Source organism: Zalophus californianus, chromosome 8 (genome assembly GCF_009762305.2).
Source record: "Zalophus californianus isolate mZalCal1 chromosome 8, mZalCal1.pri.v2, whole genome shotgun sequence".
In the NCBI taxonomy this organism is placed as follows: Eukaryota; Metazoa; Chordata; class Mammalia; order Carnivora; family Otariidae; genus Zalophus; species Zalophus californianus.
This window is the reverse complement of record NC_045602.1, coordinates 84,589,724-84,610,189: the sequence shown is the minus strand read 5'-3', so window position 1 is coordinate 84,610,189 and position 20,466 is coordinate 84,589,724. Positions and strand designations below refer to the sequence as shown.

General features: G+C 51.8%; 1 protein-coding gene and 1 long non-coding RNA gene across 6 annotated transcripts in view; one reads left to right on the top strand and one right to left on the bottom strand.

The window, feature by feature from the left end:
- The window catches only part of FHL2 (four and a half LIM domains 2), a 66,637-nt gene that overhangs the window by 42,578 nt on the left and 3,593 nt on the right, over positions 1-20,466 (top strand). For 4 of the 5 annotated variants that reach the window (XM_027621837.2, XM_027621838.2, XM_027621839.1 and 1 more), the window contains 4 exons: positions 1,781-1,960; positions 10,121-10,295; positions 17,378-17,547; positions 19,583-19,769. In XM_027621837.2, coding sequence (XP_027477638.1) covers positions 1,805-1,960; positions 10,121-10,295; positions 17,378-17,547; positions 19,583-19,769 — 688 coding nt within the window. In that variant the 5' untranslated portion in view covers positions 1,781-1,804. Of the gene's footprint in view, positions 1-1,780; positions 1,961-10,120; positions 10,296-17,377; positions 17,548-19,582; positions 19,770-20,466 lie in introns of those variants that run through there. The other variant, XM_027621840.1, reaches the window with a different exon arrangement.
- On the bottom strand, positions 8,604-10,213 carry LOC113937498. Its single transcript, XR_003524628.1, has 4 exons — positions 10,096-10,213; positions 9,758-9,821; positions 9,198-9,230; positions 8,604-8,773 (listed from the first exon to the last, which is right to left on the bottom strand). It is a non-coding gene; the product is annotated as an uncharacterized LOC113937498 (long non-coding RNA).

The following is a 20,466-nucleotide window of genomic DNA, read 5'->3' as shown; positions in this document are numbered from 1 at the left end:
GGACCAGTGACTAAGGAATTGCAGGAAAACACTGAATCTTCTGCCAACGTAACTGCCTCAACCCGAGGTGGCCTGAGTACAAAGGATATTTATACATTGGGTTTCAGAAGAATAATTCAAATGCACAAGAGCCTCATCTTGTAATGTTATCACAAGAATTGTCCAGACAATGTTTTCTTTAACTCCAGGAAGAGCAATTTAGAAGGCTAGATCCTGCCACATGGGTCCAGCTGCATGTTTAATACTCTTGGAAAAAATTGTTCTATAAACACAGAAATCACCAAGTACAGAGGCTTGAAGGATATTTCTTTCTTTGCTCACCGTTTTCAGGACCTTGTATACACAAGAGCACAAAATTAATAAACACTATCAAATTTGCTGTTATCATAAACCAGGCAGCAATATTTTATTTACACCACAGGCTATCCTGGAATTTCACTCTTACCTGGTTTGAAAGCACTGAACATTGAACCAAGTGTAATTAGAGTTCGCAAAACATGGCTCAGAGTTACATAGTCAGTCTCCCTAGTGAACAATTTGTAAAACTTTTTACTTTTAGCAAATTAAATATTGCCACTTGAGAACATATTCCTGAAGAAGACTGAGTCCGTGTTTTTAACACGCCGGGGGCACATCTGCACACCGAGTACGCCCATGACCTCGTTCCTTCCAGCAGTTTCAGCAAGTTTGTATGGGGACAGCACTTGAGGCTGAGAACCCACCTCCCTCCACCCCCTCCTCATCCCCCACCCCACCCCTGCACGCTCTATGCGCACCCTGGAAAAAGTGCAGGGTGACTGGCACGGAGATGCATTCCTGTTCCTCTATGAAAGGCTTGAGGTGCTGCCTGGAGAGCCATTGACCGTGGTCACTGCCTTTCCCACCGCGTGATAATCTGTTTTTGGGAGCCAGGCTTTCCCTTTATCCTGCTATCTGGATACCTGCGCAGCAGAAGGATAATTCCCCAGGGACATAGGGCAGTTTTTCTAGTGCAAGGGCAGATTGTGCTTCCCAATGTCACATCAAGGTCAAGGGGAATGTTCTTTTGGCCTCTCAGGTTTACCAACTCCGACACCCCCTCCTTCTGGACACTGGTTTCTTACTCTTCAAATTTATGCATCATAAAGGGAAAATCGTGGAAAATCTTTTTATAGAAATGAACATATTGTTTCTATCCCAGCCTGTCTATTTTGGGGGCAGCGAGAAAGGGAAGATGTAAGGCAGCATCACGTTTGAAGCGGACACACAGCCCTGCCAGGATGAGAGCTCTAATGCTGGTTCACCCTGGATCCAGAGCCCACATACCTTTCTGTGACAGGGTCAACAGTGGGGACTTTGAAGGAAGTGAAATGCATTCAAACAACAAAACTGCCCCCAAGCTTTTTTTTTTTTTTTTTTTTGTAAGTATTGCTGAAAATCACAACTGTTAAAAGGGTGAGTTTCAGGGGCACCTGGGTGGCCCAGTCGGTTAAGCGTCTGCCTTCCGCTCAGGTCATGATCCCAGGGTCCTGGGATCGAGCCCCGCATCGGGCTCCCTGCTCCGCAGGGTGTCTGCTTCTCTCCCTCTCTCTCTCTCTGCCTCTCCCCTCAGCTCATGTTCTCGCTCACTCTGCTCTCTCTCTCTCTCAAATAAATAAATAAATAATCTTAAAAAGGGGGAGGTGAGTTTCAGTTCTTCACCCAGAAGGGATCCCATCCCTTGGCTAAAGGTGACAACAGACAGCAGGACGACGTATCAAGTGTGCTCACAGGAACCTGCTCTTTCTCTTCTTGTTGACAGGCTGTTGAAGAGCCGGGCGTCACGATGACTGAGCGCTTTGACTGCCACCATTGCGAAGAATCTCTCTTTGGCAAGAAGTATATCCTGAGAGAGGAGAGCCCCTACTGCGTGGCATGCTTTGAGGCCCTCTTTGCCAACACTTGCGAGGAGTGTGGGAAGCCCATCGGCTGTGACTGCAAGGTACCCCTGGGCCTCCCCCAGGTAGCGCCCGCTACTCCGGGATCCCTCAGTGCTCCCCAGAAACCACGGATTTTTGTGTGGTTTGTGCCGAAGCTCTGACCCTTAGTGCCTATTTAATTCCATCTCTTGAGCCCCCTCTGATGGGCTTCTCCCCTCCGGCCAAGAAGTTTTTCGGAGCCTCCTCCTTCCACTCCTAATTCCGTAGCACTTGGAGAGTGCATTTGCAGGACATTCACGCTGTGTCCTGAGCACACTTCTTAGGTTCTGGCTATTGGTGTCCTGATCGAACACCACCCCCACCCCACCACCGCCCGCCGCCTCCCAGTACTGTGGCTTTCTAGAGGGCGACGCCGTCTCACTCATGTTTGCCCCGTGCTGACTCAGGAGCAGCAGGTGCCCCTGAGTCAATAATGGGTGAGTGAATGTGCACATGAGTGACCCGGAACAGATTCCCTGATAAATGGGCAGGTAAAGCGCTAACTTCATTGGAGCATTAGGGGCTGTCTTCTCAGTGGGAGAAGATCAGGATTGGTAGCGTTTCTTTTTCAAGGGGAAAGGCTCATGCCTAAGGGACCAGCTTTCCCTCTGTGGATGGCAACAACAGATTCAGAGGAGGCTGCGGGCCATTCGTGCTGACTGGCCGGGGTTGAGTGCTGAGGACCCTGGCCTGCGCTTCTCAGCACATCTTAGTCCAACGTGGACCACCCAGAAGTCCACCTGGAGGTGCGCCCATGTTGCTAAGATCTCTGATATCTTCACCTGCTAACCAGTTGCTAAGACACACTTGATAAGACTTTAAGGGGCTGCCCTCCTCGGAGCCACAGAATTGGTACACACTGGGGTCCCTTGGGGAGCTCCAAAGGAATCCCCAGCTGAATGGACTTCAAGGCGATTCGGGGCATCTTGGTATCCCTTTGCCGCTCTCTTCGTGGTCATGAACATCTGTACGTAGCTGCTGCCCGACCGGGTCAGGCCGTGCCTGCATCGGGCAGTTGTGACCCAGCCAGCACGCGGGTGTGACGTTTTCTTTCCTCTGTCACATCATTCCCAGGAAGGGCCGGAAGTGGAGGGCCGCACCGTCAGTTTCTGCTGCTGGGTATTTGGTGACAGTTGGGTCATAACTTCCATCCTGTGTGGAGGGCAGCCTTGGCCCCAAGCAGAGACAAAGGCTCTGCAGCCTGGGCCACTTAAAACCAGGCCACAGCCACATAACTTTTGGCCACGGAATCAGAGAGCCCTGCCTAAAAGAACCCGAGCAGCTGCAGTCCTACGTAAACTTCAGAATGTGCGGAGGTGGGGCTGCCCTGAGCAAAAAGTGGCTGATCTGGCTTGTCTAAAAAGCGAGATACTGTCCGGTCTCTAGCGCTGTCTGATGTAGGTCTCACTGTCCCTCGTGGGTTCTTAGAAGGCTCTTCGTCCCTGTTCCTTTATTTCTGAGGCCAGGCATAAATGCTCTGACCCCAAACTGCCCGGTTCTAGTCCTGGCTCTGTGTCTCACTAGCTGTGTAAGCTTGCGCTGATTACTTGACCCCTCTGTGCGCATCTTCCCCTTTATGAAATGCAGATAAAACAGGTGCCAACGTGATGAAGTTATTACCGCAGGTGGATCCCAAGCCTCAGCATTCCGAATAGCAGCCAGTGGTCTCATAAACTCCATTTGACTACTTCCCTATTCTTTCTGCAACACGTTCCCTCCACACACCCCCTGGGAGCTTCGCCCTCCCTCTAGGTCAGTTTGCATTATGGGAACATCAATAAAAATGTCTGGTTTGAAGAAGAACCAAGAGACAGAGGGGAAAAAAGTGATCTCTTTTAAAAATTTAACCTGGAATGGGCTTAAGTAGGTGAAAAGCTCAGATATTATTTGGACAAAGAATAACCCTGGTTTAGAGGACACGTTTTGGATATTTGGGGCTAGTCATCCTTGACCGGTGGCTAAAGTAAAAACAAAAGAGCAGTCCCTTCTCATTTCTACAATACGATTTAGTGCAAAGACCCTTAAAACTAGTTACCCTTTGGCACACACTTGATGAGCAGATAAACAAGAATCCCCCAAACGGGGCCAAAATCAACAAGACTGCTACAAAGCTAGGCATTAATCATGTTGAACTTTTCAACCCCGATTCACGTGTTACTATACGTGGAGTTATGCCATGTGGCTTTCTGCATTGTGGAAGGAAAAGGGATGCTTCCTTGAAGTTCGCCTTGGCTCTTTGGGGCTCTTGTATATTTGGAATGGTTTGCTTGACTGTCAGAAGTCATTATGTCATTGACTTTGGGGAGGAAGCAATGATAGGAAAAACATTTCTGTTATTTCAGGAAGTAAAGCCCAAAGTCCTGGCAGGTGGGGCACTCGATAGAACCACTTGAGCTGGCAGATCTGGTGGCCCTTCCCTGGGCTTAAAATAGAGGCACCAGGAGCCCCACGCAGCTTCTCCTCTGAAGGACACATGAGTGTGTATAGACTTAAAATCTTGGCACGCCAGTGGGAATCAGGCTCATTTTGCGGGTATTGACTTTTATGTGATATAGTTGGGACTTCAGGACCTGTTTCGGTAGTTAGCTCACATAGGTTTGAAAACGTTTCTATGTACTTAGTTGTATTTGCTATTTCTGTTTAGTTACTCTGGGGAGATGTTGTGCTCTCAAAGGGGAGAAATCATTCATTTTAGGACCAGTGGAATAGGTGAGAACAGGTAATGCAAATAAACTTTCATGCTCCTCTAACATTACCCTGTTCCTGAAATTTTTCTTGGACGTCTGTGGATACTAGCAAAGAAAATTTTTGGCCCGATGACAGATATTTTTGGATGGCTCTACTTCTGTTCTGGGCTTCAAAAAAATCAAGAAACTAAGGAAAATGTAGGTGGGGCCCCTAACTCAAGACAGCTGCTACTACTGTGCACTTCACAAATCAGGGACTTGAACAAACTCTGGGCTGCATGGCTAGCTCAGTGTGTTTCTAGAACATACTTTCCAGCTTCTGAGTAATTAAGTGGGAAACATCGAAATGATAATCAGTTTGGCACAAGCCCACCCACCAAACTGTAAGTTTCTCAGCAAACGTCTGTAAAGTTCTCAAGGATCAGAAAATCTCTGGGGTCCTTGGACTGAAAACAGCCAGGGGACTGAAAGGGGAGGTAGAGGCTCTTACCCCAACACGTGAAATCTAGCTGTCTCTGCTATACTTCTAGAAGCCTCCTGACCACGGCCGATGGCCGGTTTAGGAGGCATGAGGTCCGATTGGAAACACCTGTGGGTCCTGCCCTCGGGCAGGACTCAGGCCTCCCCGGCCCCACCTCTGGGCCGTTGTGGGAAAGGCTATTATTCCAGACATGTTCCAGACCCGTCCTCACAGTCCAACTCCCACACCCCGCACTTTTTTATTTGTGGAGGTGATTTTTAAGTGCTTAGTGAGTGAAGCGTCTTTTTAGAGTTTCCAAGTAATTTGTCTGCAGTGTTTGTAATGAGCACTGAAAATATGTCTATTTATGTGCACATCCTCCCGTAAGAGAAAAATCTGTTTCTAGAGGGAAATGAAGGCAGCAGGATCCTCAGAGCTGGGAACGAGGCCCACCAAGTGGGTCACGCAGGAAGGACTTCTCAGGCCCTGAGAAAAAAAAGGGGGGCACGCCACACTCAGCAGCGATACCTCCCCCTGCCAAGGTGGGCCTCGAGCCACACATGCCTGGTCCACCTTCTGTCAGCTGAGGCGTGGAGACATTTATGTCGCCTATAAGTCTCTGTTTCCACGTCTGGAACGGGGGTGGCCTGCCTCGCGACTGTCGAGGGAATTAAGGTGAGTTACCACGTTTGGGACACCTGAGACGGGGCGCCACAGAGCGAGCGGTGTCTTTTCTGCCACCATCCATTCTTTGGGACCTTTGTTCTTAAGTATTTGAAGGAACATGAGGTTGAAAACATGATACCCTGGCAGTCTCAAAGCATCGGATATCTGTTCAAAGTGCAGAGCGTGAAGGGCTCTGAGAATCTATTTATCAAGTGAAATCGCGGGGATTTGAGGAGGGGTGGGTTTGGGAAATTCACATCTGAACTTCCCCCAGCCCAGGAGGGGTGGCCCCAGCACCAGCCTCAGTCTGAGCAGCCCTGCTGCCCACCTCCCCCCCCCCCCCCCCCGCCCCCGCCGCCGCCCCGGGGCCATCTTCAGCTAGCCGAGGGCTCGAGGGTCCCGCCAGCCACCTGCTTGTCCCCCTGGCTCAGCTGGAGTCTCAGTGAGGGCAAGTTCGGAGCCAGGCAACGAGGTTTTCCCATATTAGGAGTGTTTCTGAAGTGGAAAAATAATGAGATCTGAAAGGAAGTGTTCGGGCCTAATCTTACATTGTTTATCAACATTTTACTGCAATTTATGACATTTCCATGAGCACAAAATTAGCCTTGGTATGTTTTCTGGGATGTGTAAAAGAGCTATCCTTTCTTTCTCTCTCTCTTTCTCTTTCCTTCTCCTTCACTCCCTCTAGAGGACTTTAAAACCACGATGTTTCAAGGACATTTTGAGGTTCTTCAATGTCAGTGAGTCTATACTTCTTAAACTTGTACCTCCAGCATTGAAACTGTGGCCTTTGGGGACCGTGCGGTGTACTCGATACATAACAGAATTAAGCTAGATGCACTAGTTGGTCCTAAGAACGAAAACTAACCATCTCTGGAGCTGTGCACGCAAGAAAGGAGAAGGGCCTCCAGGTACCGAGACTTTGGGAGAAGGATTCAGTGTGACGTGAAGCTCGGGGCCAGGCACGCAGGTGTGGTCTGCTGTAATAGCCTCGGGGCCTTTGGGTGGGTAGTTGCCAGCCCACCTCTCAGCTCCGGGGACTCCTGTGCCTAAAATCCTGCCCCACGCCGAGACTCAGAGGAGAATGTCATCTTGGCCAGGAGCCTCGGCATGCCCTCAGAAAGCCGAACTGGCAGGGTTTAGTTACCGTCCTCTTGCCATAAAGTCTTTTCTCACTTCCTCTCTATTGTGGGCTTTCTTAAGAAGTGAGTCCAAGAGGAAGCTGGGACATGAATTTATTAGCTTAACTCCGACTTCCAAAGAGAGCACAAGCTGGGAGCCCAAGAAAGAATTACAGGGAAACCTGATAGCGGAATGAGTTAGATAAGGCTTTCCATGCAGGATTTTGAGAAAGCTGTTGACACAGGCGCGTGGCCGCGGTGGGCTCACTGGGGGCGGGCAATGACCCCCCCCCCTCCAGCCGGGGCAGCTCTCAGAGCAGGTGGCATGCGGGCTGGGCCTTACAGCTGAGCAGCGTTCTGCCAGTCGGAGAGCCGGGGCAGGGCCTTCCAGGGCCAGGCCCGACGTGGGCTGGGGCGCAGAGGTGTGACGGGCTGGGCCCTGGGCTTCGGAAGGTCCGGAGGGCTCACGTTGATGCCTGAGGTCTAGTGAAGCCACGTGGCTGGTACCCCGAGCAGGGAGGAGCACATTCTGGTGTCGTGACTGCCAGCACACCAGCTTAACCTGTAGCTGCCGTGCACTCAGGTTCACTGGAGGAAGAATGGGTGTCTGTGGTGCTTCCGACCCATGAGAACATTGAAACGAGCTTTTCTGCGGCTGTCCATGCATGCCGACCACTCCGCCATTCCTTCCTCCCATCTGGGGCCTCGCTAAGCAGGGTGGAGACCATGGTGACGTCTTGGCTTTGCTGTCATGATGTCACCCGTAGAGGTTTCTCCCTCAGTTTTTTGAAGATCAGCCCGGGAAGTCAAGTTTCCTTGAACCCGTATTTCCTTTCCTTCTTGTCTCACTAACACGCTGTGTAGCCCGTCTGTCGATGCCGATGTCCTGGGCAGAGCCCACATGCAGTGCGAGGCCTGGGACTGCCTCCCCTTGGTCCTCAAGCCCTCCCTGGGCTTCTCTTCTCAGCCAGGCTTTGGGCGAGTCATGGAGCATGGAAAATGCTTGCAGCTTTTCCACAGGGGCAGTCCTGCCGAGGTGTCTGGTCTGCACAGAGGGCACCCACCTAACATCTGCAAAGGCTTTTCCACCTGCTGTGTAATAGTCAAGACCTAGTTTTTTAGTTGCACTGAAATACACATAAGCTGAAATATACCATCTTCGCCCTTTCGAAGAGTGCAGGTCAGTAGCGCCACATGCATTCACATTGTTGGGCGGCCAACCTCCCGGACTCTTCATCTTGCAAAATTTGAGACTCTGTCCCCAGGAAATACTAATTCCCCGTCCCCCTCCCCCAGCCTCTGGCTCCCACCACTCTACTTCCTGTCTCTGCATTGGACCACTAGGTACCCTCGTCCAAGTGAACTCATACAGTATTTGTCCTTTTGCATCTGGCTTATTTCACTGAGCGCAGTGTCCTCAGGGCTCCTGCACGTTGTAGCACGTGTCAGAATTTCCTTTCCTTTTTGAGGCTGCATAATATTCCCTTGTGTGTACATACCAGATTTTTCTCTTTTTTTTTAAGATTTTATTTATTTATTTGACAGAGAGACACAGCGAGAGAGGGAACACAAGCAGGGGGAGCGGGAGAGGGAGAAGCAGGCTTCCCGCCGAGCAGGGACTCTGATGAGGGACTCGATTCCAGGACCCTGGGATCATGACCTGAGCCGAAGGCAGACGCTTAGTGCCTGAGCCACCCAGGCGCCCCATACCACATTTTTCTTATCCGTGCATCCGTTGATGGACACTTGGGTTGCTTCCACTTTTTTTGGTGCTGGTGGATAATGCTGCTATGGTTACAGGTATACAAATTCCTGCCTTCGATTCTTTTTGCATATATCCAGATGTGGAGTTGCTGGATCCTATGGTAACCCGATTTTTAAGTTTTTGAGGAACTGCCAATACTGTTTTCCATAACAAAAAATAATGTTAAATGCATTTATTCTGATTCCATTATCACACTGATCATGATCAAAAACTCCCAACTCTTCTTAAATGAGGCTGACTCCCCTTCTTATCTGACAGGGCTTTAATGGCTTGTTTGACTTTATTCAGTCTCAACAAAGACAGTGCTGAGCTGCATTCATTTACGTACAAAATGTGGCATTATTTCTGAATGTTTTCAGTGGATATGTACAGATCTCATCAAGGGTACAGTTTTTGAAAGCAAAGAGTAACGCAGGCTCGACCAGGAGTTTACCTGGAATAGCTCACTGCAAATAGCTTCTGAATCAGAGGGGACATGAGCTTGAACCTTGCTTGGCTCAGCTACGTGCGTGCCCGCGTGTGACTGTGGGCACGCTACTGAGCTTCCGTAATAATGCTTACCTTGCAGGGCTGCGCGGTGCCCGAACTCACAACCTGGCAATGAATATCATGATTGGTGTCCCAGAAAGAGAAAAATAACGATTTCTTCCTGAAAACCACAGGCTTCACAGTTTATGATGAGTTTGTCTATATAGTCGCTAACTCAAATTATAGCAGTTTCTACTTTGTTTCATTTGTCAAAATAACCGGTCAGGCACGGGTGTTTTTTCTCCCCTCCCATTTCAATAGTTCATGCCCTCTCTGCTGCCTTCAGGATCATCTTAACCTCCTCCCTCCCGCCCCAGCCTGGACTTGGATTCCCCCGCCAGGCCCTGGGCTGTCCCTCCTGCCTGACCACACCTCTGCCAGGGACCCCTCTCTCTCACACCTCTGCTGTGCTCATGCTCTGTCTCTGCCTGAAAAGTCCCTCTCCGGCCCCTCTGCCCACCTCCCTGCTGTCCAGGGACTGTCCACACCAGAAGTCTCTCCTGACCCCTTCCCTCCAGCTGAAACCAGAGCCCTGTCCCTGTCCTCTCTGAAATGCCCTGTGCTCTGAGCCCTGTGCTCTGTTTCTCTCTCACCTGTTGCCAATGAGAAGCAGTAACGAATTGCATGTTCTGTGTTCCTCTTCCTTACAGGTCACACCTAAGGGAAACCCATGTGTTTTCGGAAAACATCTCTTTCTCACACACAGACACACACACACACACACACACACACACCCCCATCTAAATGGTCGCTCCAAAATGCAGCCAGAGGAAAGCAGCCCAGCCCTCCTCATTTCACCAGCAAGGTCACGGTCCAGGCACGCCCACAGGCCCCGGCCCCACTCTGCTCCCTGTCTGCCCCGGGATGTGTAGGACTCCCCTGGGCTGTGGGTCAGGCACAGCAGCTGCGGCCCCCGCCCCGACCCACTCACTGTGACGCATGCTCTGGGTCTGCAGGACTTGTCCTACAAGGACCGACACTGGCATGAGGCCTGTTTCCACTGCTCACGGTGCAAGAGCTCGCTGGTGGACAAGCCCTTCGCTGCCAAGGAGGACCAGCTGCTGTGCACAGGCTGCTACTCCCACGAGTACTCGTCCAAGTGCCAGGAATGCAAGAAGACCATCATGCCAGGTCAGGACGCGCCCTTCCCCCCGCGGCGCCGCAGAGCACGCTTGCGCTTTTCTTCCCTTCCACTTGCTGAATCGGTGCTCGATGGGCTATTTCAGCAAATGGGCATTGTGCCCGCTGCGCGGCCGGCGCTGGGCTGGGAACCGGGGGGTTAAGGAGTCGTGAGGGGAGAGGCACACCCCGTCCCTTGTCCTCCTGGACTCCGTGTCCTAGACAGACGTTCATTCTCAACAGACCCAGACTTGATCACAGCTGGGTCAAGTGTTAAGACGAGTAATAAGGTGACTTGCTGGTATGGGGGAGGATGGGATGGTGTCCCTTGTTTCTTGGGCAAAGTTGGTTCTGTTTTGTGGGAGAGAGGAAGCTCTTATTTTTAAAACACTGAGTGAACAAAAGTATATAGAATTTTTAAATATGGCATTCAAAAAAGTCTTGCTAGGCACATCCAGAAATGAGGGCAAGGAGAGTAATCACCAGGAGAAGAGCCTGAGATTTGGACTGTGGGCCAGTGAAAGGTACGCATTTCGGCTGCACCTGGCTCACAGGCCACGGACGACCCGGGGTCCCTGTTGTCTGCGTGGCCAGTAAATCGTACCAGAGGGTAGATTTGCCGGAGTCAGCAAATGAAAATACGGACTCCTGGTTCAGTCTGAGTTGTAGGTAATTTTTTAGTCTCTGGGCCACGTGGGACGTCTTAAAGTTGGCGTCCCTACCAGAGAGTCCTAGGAACGCAGGGGAGAACTCTGTGCCGTGCACGTCTGCCGGGGGGGTGGCCCTCACAGAAGGCAGCCTCGCATGAAGCAGCTGCCAGTCCCCTGGAATCCAGTCACGTGGCTGGGACCCAGCCTGCTGTGAGTAAATGGAGGGTTTGGAGAGAAGCGGCCCCGAGGCCCCCCGTCGGCAGGCGTTGGCAGAGCTTCTCCCGAATCAGGCTCAGGGTGGCAGGAGGGGCGCCAGTCAGGCCCGGCCTTCCAGCTGCCGAGAAGCTCCGACCCAGCTGGCCGATGCACCCATCGCCCAGGAGGGTGCCCACCTTCAAGACAGCCGCTGAGGATGCAGCGTGGAAGCATCCTTCATCCCAGGGAGGTTTAGAATTAAGGGCAGACATAGGAAGAAATCTAATGCACAGTAATAATGTGTTCAATCTGACGAAGTAGGTGTGAAGGTTTAAAAAAAGTGGTGTAAAGAGTAAATTAAAGTGCACGTGATTGAGGCTTGTGATTTCAAATGGGAATTTCCTTAATTTATCACCTGTTGTGATGTTCAGGGTATCTTACGTTTCGTCATATTCACAAGCTTAATTCGTTTCAACAATCACTTAAGGACTTGAAGTTTGGTTTATTGGTTGAGGTTTTTAAAAGGGATATGAAGTATGTTAAGCGTTTAAGTATAGTTTTAAAGGAGTTGAGGTCTGGGGGAGCCTGAGTGGCTCAGTCGGTTGAGCATCTGACTCTGGATTTGGGCTCAGGTCATGATCTCAGGGTGGTGAGATCGAGCCCCATGTGGGGCTCCACACTGGGCATGGAGCCTGCTTGAGATTCTCTGTCTCCTTCACCTTCCGCCCCTCCCCCACGCGTGCACGTGCACACTCTCTCTCTAAAAAAATAAAATCAAGGGCACCTGGGTGGTGCAGTTGGTTTAGCGTCTGATTCTTGGTTTGGGCTCAGGTTATGGTCTCGGGGTCGTGGGGTTGAGCCCTGTGCCAGGCTCCAAACTCAACGAGAAATCTGCTGGAGTTTCTCTTTCTCTCTCCCTCTGCCCCTTCCTGTGCACACATGTGTGCTCTCTCTCTGAAATAAATAAACCTTTAAAAAAATTAAATCAGGGAAAAAATGAGTTGAGGACTGCACCTTAATAAATAGAAGCAAACACAAAGCTCCCTTAAAAGTGATGTTTAAAAATTCACCATATTCCTGAATGCTGTGATAAGATGTGTCAGATGAACTGGGGTTGAGGGTTTTGAGCTGCTTGCATCAACAGATCGAATGTCAATTTTTAAAAACCCCCGTAGCCGGCTGGGTCACGGTATTTCACACAGTAGCTGGGTTCACGCTTAAGTGTGACGGGAATTAGGGGTCCCATGGTCATTTAGAGCCAGACCCTTTAGTGGAAGACTGCTTGCCGTAGCCCGGAGTTTTCCTTTTATTTTTGGTTTGCTTTGTTTTGGGCAGTGAAGAGATACTGAAGTTTTTGAGCGAGAGACTGACATGTGGGAAGTGTTATTTTAGGGAGCTATATTGGATAAGAAAGAATACGTTTTAAAAAGGCAAGGGCATAATAAGGCCTTCAGTAAGATGACTTCTTATTGCTGCTACATTTCGCTGCTTAATACATCTTGAAGATAGCTGACTCCGCGCTATAACAAGGAACAAAACCCGCAGACCAAGGCCTCTTACAGAGTTGCGTCAGCATTGCAGATGGGGGACAAGGGCCCAGCGTGGGGGCCGTGAAATTAAAACCAAAGCCCACGGAAAGCCAGGCTTGACCCCTGGTCCTGTGCCACAGGGAGTCACCCACGGAGACAGAGTAGTCCCGACACAGTGAGAACCACGAAATTAATTAAAAGCAAATTAAATCTTTACTGGGTTTTCATGACAAGAGCCCAAGGGAGTTTCTGTTCTGCCTCATAGCCGACTCTCTCCATCCCCTTCCACACTTCCCTGGGTCCCAGGCTGCCAGAGACCCCTGCTCCCCTACAGCGGGCTCTTGAGGCCCACTTTCTTCTTGCTCACTGCCTTTTGTTTGGTTTTGCTTGTTTGCTCGTTTGCTCCCCCTCAGCAGTGCTCTGGCCTTTTGCAAGGAACTCCTGCCGGCCCGTCTGCATCCCCCTGCCCTCCTCAGCAGACCTGGAGGACCAGGTGGGAACAGGCTCCCGCCACGCTAGAGCTCTGGGGTGCAGTGGGAGGTCACGCATATACCTGGCATCTGCACCTGCGGGCCTGGCCGCGGGCCCTTCAGACAGCTGCGGGAGTTTACTGTTCGGATAGTGCACCGTGTGGGTGCTGAAGAGCGCCCCCCCCCCCCCGCCCCCGCCCAGCTCAGGCACTTGTAATGAGAAGCAGCCAAATCACACACCACGAAATTCTGAGAGCACTGACAGTTTTACGCTTAAATGACCTTGAAGTTCACCTGTCTTGTCTCAGCAGCGAAGAGACCAGAAGTTTCTGTGGCGGGCCCCTGGCTACAGTCAGTGGCCTGGCCAGGATTAGGACCTTGTCCAGTGCTCTGGTCTCAGAGCTTCGATCTGCCTTCTCAACTAGGTGAGAGAAGGTGGACCAGGAGCTGGCGGGTATGGATGGTGGTTAATTCAGAAGGTGGGATAACAGGCCACACAAGACAAACCTTCACGGAATGCGGTGCTACAGCCTCCCTAGAAGGAGGACCAAACAGCAGCGTCGGCATCATGTCCATTTCAACAGCTTGGTGTAGTCCAAGTGCATTGGACGCGGGGCCAGCAGGCTGGCGGGGGTGGGCTCCCTCTTTGCTGCGCAGTAGCCGTGTGAGCGTAGCCACTTGGAGCTGGGGGAGCCTTGGCCACCCCGCCCCCACCCTTGCCAGTCTGAGTCACTTTAAATTCAAAAGCAGCCCTGCAAATGTCATTTTTTCACCGTAGTGTCTGTCCAGGCTTCCCCCTCACTGTGGCGCTCCTTCCCTGAACCAGCAGTTCTCAGGGAAAACCTAGAAACTGATAGGTTGGGGTTTCAGCCTTCCTGTTTTCTGGCTCTGACTTGTCACCGGCCACCGCCCCTCACCGAGCCCTCACTAGGGAAGCCTGGCTCATCCCCGCCGTGATGGAGGCGCGGGCCCAGGGCAGCAGCGTCGGGAAGGGACCCCGGGGAGGTCCCGTTTGAGCAGGCTTGAGGGATGAGCTGGGTTTCACCCGATGCAGAAGTCCCAAAAGGGCACTTCTGGCAGAGGACATGCGCTCCGTGCCCAAGGCAGAGTGTCTAGAAGAAGCCCGGTGAGACAGATTGAGAGAGAGAGAGAGAGGAGGGGCGGGGGGGGTGGTGGGGGAGGAAGGGATGGGAAAGAAAAGAAAAAGTGCTGAATCCTAGTACTGCCTTTCTTTGGTCTGATTTTTTTTTTCCTCATTAAACTTTTGTTTTAATGGGTCTCGAAATTCTGTGACAGATTTTTGGTCAAGTTGTTTCCATTAAAAAGTACTGATTTTAGGGGCGCCTGGGTGGCTCAGTTGGTTAAGCGACTGCCTTCGGCTCAGGTCATGATCCTGAAGTCCCGGGATCGAGTCCCACATCGGGCTCCCTGCTCAGCAGGGAGTCTGCTTCTCCCTCTGACCCTCTTCCCTCTCGTGCTCTCTCTCATTCTCTCTCTCTCTAATAAATAAAATCTTTAAAGAAAAACAGATTCTCTATTTAAAAAAAAGACTGATTTTAAAAACTAATAACTTAAAACTGCCACACACACACACACACACACACACACACACACACACACACACACACACACACAGAAGTGCTACCACGAAATCACGATGAATGGACGAATGGGGGTGCGGGTCATCAGCTTGGCTGTGGCAGTGAACTTAGGTATACAAAACAGGAGGCTTGTGCCAACTGACAAACTCGCCCACTGGTCCCAAACCTGACAAAAGTCCCCGGAAGTAGTCAGGAAACCAGAGCCCTCCACAAGCCACAGGGCTAGGGCTCCCGGCTTCTCAGCTACCACACGCTGAGCCTCTGTTCGCAGAGGCTTCTTGCAGGTGCACTACTTCCTCTGAGCAGGCTCATGGGAACTAACCCTTCACCACTGTTGCTGCTTCCTCACTTGTTTGAATCAGAAAAAGACACCCCTGGTCAGGACCCTGTATGCCCAGCCGCGGGGGGGAGCTGCGCGCTCTGCTGCCACCTGCTGGTAGTGTTGTAGGATTAAACTCTGCGGGCCCTGGAGGCTGCTGGGAGCCGTGCCTCCCAGATGTGCGGTGCCTCCCAGAATGTGCGCCCACCACCCCTCTGGGCTGCAAGTGCCCGCCGCCGGGTTCCCGACTAGAGAGGAGACAATTGTCTGAGATTGGTGTTGGTAGAAGACCGTATTCCCCACCACGCCGGGAATGCACTCACGCGGTCTTGCTTGCCGTCTCTAGTGAGAACACAGCTGCCCCCTGTTCATTGACAAGATCCTTTGGTTTTTGAGCTGCTTCATCAGGGGAAGGTCAGAGATTAAAAGAGCAAGTGGCAAAAATACATGTGGGAAGATAAACCCCTGGAGACAAAGAAAATCATTCCAGATTTAGATCACAATTCTTCCACTATTTTTACCTGAAATTCCGTTGCTCAGTGTAATTCTCCTTGTATCGGGGTTCATCACCCCACGACTGGACTCCACAGCCTTGAAGATCGTTATGTGCCCCACCATGAATGCCCCCCCACATCACCTCCCCAGCTTCCAGCACCTACGCACACCCTGAGTATTGTACATACTCTATGGGAGGTGGTGCCCAAATGTCCTGGCTTGGAAACACAGGAAGCTTCAAAAGTGACCCTAAAGTGACAGTGAATAAAATAATCTTGCAACGATTCTCTGCACATACCCTAATTTCTCGAGAGGTGGACATTTCTTTGTCAACCTTGCAAGCAGCCAAAATGCAGCTCTTAGCCTGTCATGTTGACCCTATGATCTTTTTGGACTTAAGCTAAAGGCGAGTTTCTAGACGCCTGTGTTTGGCTGTCAGCCACCACCCTGGTTCAAAGCCGCCGCCCCAGCTCACTGCCTAACCCCCTGCCCTCATCCCGCTGGGACATCTCACCGCTGCGTCCTTCAGGCCTCAGCCCCAGACTTTCAGTGAGCCCACAGTTGGCTAACATGGTTCCAGAAAGAACCAGACAAATATTTGGGGCCTCAAAGGTCACGGTTTCTGTCTCAACGACTCATTTCTGCCATCGTAGTGTGAAAGCAACCGTAGGCATTTGAAGTGAGGGAACAGGGGTGGCTATGCTCCAGGAAAACCCCGATTGTAACTCGGGGTAGTGCAGACCGCAAGCAGGTCGCAGGCGGTGTGCCCGGCCCAGAGCTAGCTCAAGTATTGGGAGCACTTTCCTTTTATTCACTCCTTACCCTCCTTCCCCCCTGCCCCAAACTTACCTTGGGCTGCATGCAAAGGGGGCTTGCATATCCATCTGTCTTGAACCATCTCTTTCTGTAAATACACATACTTTTATTCTCTTGGAAGAGTATGGGAAAACATCAACAAATACTGAGTACTGTGACTCCAGCCTGGTGGTGGGGGGTAGGGGGCAAACCAGACAGCATTTCCGCTCTCTAGGACTTCTTGATCTACTTGAGGAACATGTGGCTTTTATTTTTTTTTTTAAGATTTTATTTACTTATTAGAGAGAGAGCACGAGCAGGGGAGAGGGGGAGAGGGGCAGAGGGAGAGGGAGAAGCAGACTGTCTGCTGAGCAGGGAGCCCGACCCGGGGCTCGACCCCAGGACCCTGGGATCAGGACCTGAGCTGAAGGCAGACACTTAACCGTCTGAGCCACCCAGGCGCCCCTACTTGTAGCTTTTAATGACAGCACTCAGATACCACTTTTAATGATAGGCCTAAGACACATCACAGCTTGGTTTCCACGGCGGGTCACATAAAGTGAGGGCTGTGGAGGCTCCTCTCAGATTCAGGCTTGAGGCTCTAGGTTCATGTACGCCCCACCGAATTCTATCCCGTTGCCAAACAGAAGGGTGTTCGTTAACAGGCCATTGGTGCTCTGGAACTCCCACTCCGTCAGGACTGGTCTGAGCTCTGCCAGAATTCTCTTTCTGTTTTGCAGTACTGAGAGACAGAAACAAATACTTTTTCCACTTCATGTTCATAACCACCCTACGGACAAATATATACTGAGCACGCACAGAGACTGTCCTGGGAGCTGGGTGTGCAGCCGCGAACCCAAAAAGACGGAGTCCCTGCTCTCTCCAACACGGGCCCGTTCCGAGGCGAGCCTTTGAGGGCTAACGTGACTTGCTGTAGTGACAAAACTAGCGGGGGCTAGGTTCTCGATGTGGACTGCGGGGCCTCCGGGCCAGTCTTGTCACCGGCTCTGCCCTTTGCCGCTTCTTGACTCTCATGACAGGTACCCGCAAGATGGAGTACCAGGACAGTAGCTGGCACGAGACCTGCTTCGTCTGCCGCCGCTGCCGGCAGCCCATCGGCACCAGGAGCTTCATCCCGAAAGACAGCCAGAACTTCTGCGTGCCCTGCTATGAGAAACAGTACGCCCTGCAGTGTGTTCAGTGTCAAAAGGTAGCTCTCATCCTCCCGTGGACTTTGTCCGTTCCAGCCCATTTGCCTCCACAGCCCTTGGCTCCAGCCCTCCTTCCCCGAAGGGACGGCACCTGCCGTACCTAAAGGGCACAGGAGTCTGCTGGGCTGGCCCTCCACCCCCAAATTCTCACGTGCACGTGCGCATTTATCCACGGGACGGACCCCTGCTCCAGGCCTTCCTCCCACAACACGAGCGCCCCTGTGACCGGACATAAAATCCTGTGGCCCTCCCTCCTTCTAGAACATGGCCAAATATTTGCTCCTGTTTATGACGTAATGTTAAAGAGGAGGAAACCTTATACCTCAAAGCGGTCCTGTTACACTGCCCTCCATCAGTGAACAGGAAACCTGACGGGGGCGGGGGGGGGGGAGGCAGTGAGAAGCGAAGGCAAGTTGTGCCCCGTGGACAGGGCCCAGGTCACTAGTTTTGCACTTGCCCACTGGGTCCGGTGCCATCCTATCTCGGCCGTTGGGTTAAAGAGGGAAAAGGAGCCCGTTGTAGAGTGATTGTGCACCCTGTTTGGCTCGGGCCCTATTAGGGACTCTGCTGTTGGGTCTGTGGGGGCCAGCGGGGCCTCCAGTGCCCATCCTGCCGGCATCTCTTCAGAAGGCAGAGTAGTACTAACTAGGATTTAAATTCCACTTCTCCCCATTCCCGCTTGTAAGATTATACTGTTTATCTACTGTGTATCCCTGCCTCCTTGGATGAACTGCTCATTCCTACGTTCGTATCAGGAAGCCTCTTCTCTGCTCACTCCCTCTCTGTTTGGTTTGCTCCTTCTCATCAAGATCCAAGAAAAGTACACGTCATTTGCTTTTCTTCCACTATGTTCCTCCCTACCTTATCGCCACTCTGTTTGCTTGCGGGTGAAGGTAGTGCATCCTCTGGGAAGCCCTTGTGTGTGTTCATTGGGCACATAAAAGCATCCATGCCAGAAACATCCATTCCCCACCCCCCACCCCTCAGTGAAGGAGGCCCTCGGGGCTACTAGGGTCTGGGGGGAAATGCACTCCAATGGCAACCTTTAAGTGCTTATCGACAAGTGTGTTTTTGAGAACAGAGCCTTAGCGGAGTGTATATGGGGATGATCTGAACTAATCTGAGGAGTGGGAGCCAGGCTGGCGTTTAGGGAGGGATGCTCTGAGAAAGTACCACCCAGGAGCAGGTCTGAGCTAGCCGGGTGATGGGGGTGAGGATGGGGGACATGGAATCCAGATGCAGGGAGGACAAGGCGTGTATGCCAGGCAGAGCAAACCTCTTACTACACACACCTTCTGTATCCACACAGATACCTTGCGACCAAATATATGTCGCATACATTCTGTTCCAAGGCGGAAATTTATAGGATGATCATTAATGCTTTACGGTTTAGTGAAAAGAATATACAATAGAAAGAGTCCTGAACCCCGGCACCTGCTTTGTTTTTAGCTATGAATTCTTAGGCGAGTCCCTTCATTTCTCTGGGTCTCAGTTTACTCACCTGTAAAATGGAAATAAGGTCTATATTATGTAAGGGCATTTATACAGTTGACCCTTGAAAAACACGGGGGCTAGAGGGTACTAACCCCCCTGTGCAGTTGAAAATCCACGTGGAACTTTTGACTCCCCAAAAACGTACCTACTAAGAGCCGCCTGTGGAGCAGAAGCCTCGCTGATGGCATAAATAATCGATGCGCACGTACATGGTAGGTTCTCTGTATCCTGTGCTGGCTTCTTACAATAAAGTAAGCTAGAGCAAAGAAAACGTGAGTCAGGAAATCCTAAGAGAAAACCCACTGACCGTACCAGGCTGTGTTTATGGGAAGAAGTGAGCGCAGACGCCGACCCGCGCCCCGCAAAGCCGTGCCGCTGGTGGCTCGGCACGGTGCCTTCTGTGAGGACCAGAGGCGCCCAGGCCCTTTCTCCGAGCCTTTTCCAACACACAGCGGCAGGTGCTGGGGGGTGGGGGTTCTCGCGCCATGCAGAGCCCGCCGCGCCTTGGGACGCTGACCACGGCCCCCTTGCCTCCTGCAGCCCATCACCACCGGGGGCGTCACGTACCGCGAGCAGCCCTGGCACCGGGAGTGCTTCGTGTGCACTGCCTGCAAGAAGCCGCTGTCGGGCCAGCGCTTCACGTCCCGGGAGGAGTTTGCCTACTGCCTGAGCTGCTTCTGCGACCTGTATGCCAAGAAGTGTGCTGGCTGCACCAACCCCATCAGCGGTGAGCGTGCCCATGGTTCCTGGCTCTTGCTTTTGGCTCTTTGGTTTGGGGATCTCATGGTTGTGAGATCCAGCCCCGTGTGGGGCGCCACCCTCAGTGTGGAGCCAGCTTGAGAGTCCCTCTCTCTCAAAATGAATAAATCTTTAAAAAAAAGAATAAAGGTGCTCCCTAGCATCTTAGAGGGACTTGCCGACCACAAGGCCATAGCTACACAAGGGCAGAGGGCAACATTCTAGGTGGTTCTTTCTTATCCCGCAAAGGTGCAGGCAGAGCGAGAGCCCAAAGTCTGGTTGGCTGCAGACTGGCATTGCACGAAACTATTAGACATGCCAAGAAACTGAGTGTGGAAGATAGATGGCTGGTCAGACTCCAGGCCTGTAAACGTGCACCATGCATCACACAAATCCGTGACTGGGCTGGAGGGAGAAGAGAGTTCCATAAGGACACAGGCAAAGTAGCGGGATGTGGGATTCCCAGCTCTGCCACATTCAGGTGACTGATCCCTGTCAATGGCAGATGGCGGACACGTGTAATAGAAGCACGGCAGCCAGGCCAAATGGCATCCCCGTGTAGCACTGCAGTGTAAGCGCACACGCATTCTACAACCTCTGTGTGCTTGGCCCTGACTTGCTTTTTCCTCGGGTCTAGAACTGGGTGCACCTACCTCAGCCAACTCGCCCGATGTAGGAAGCCCCAG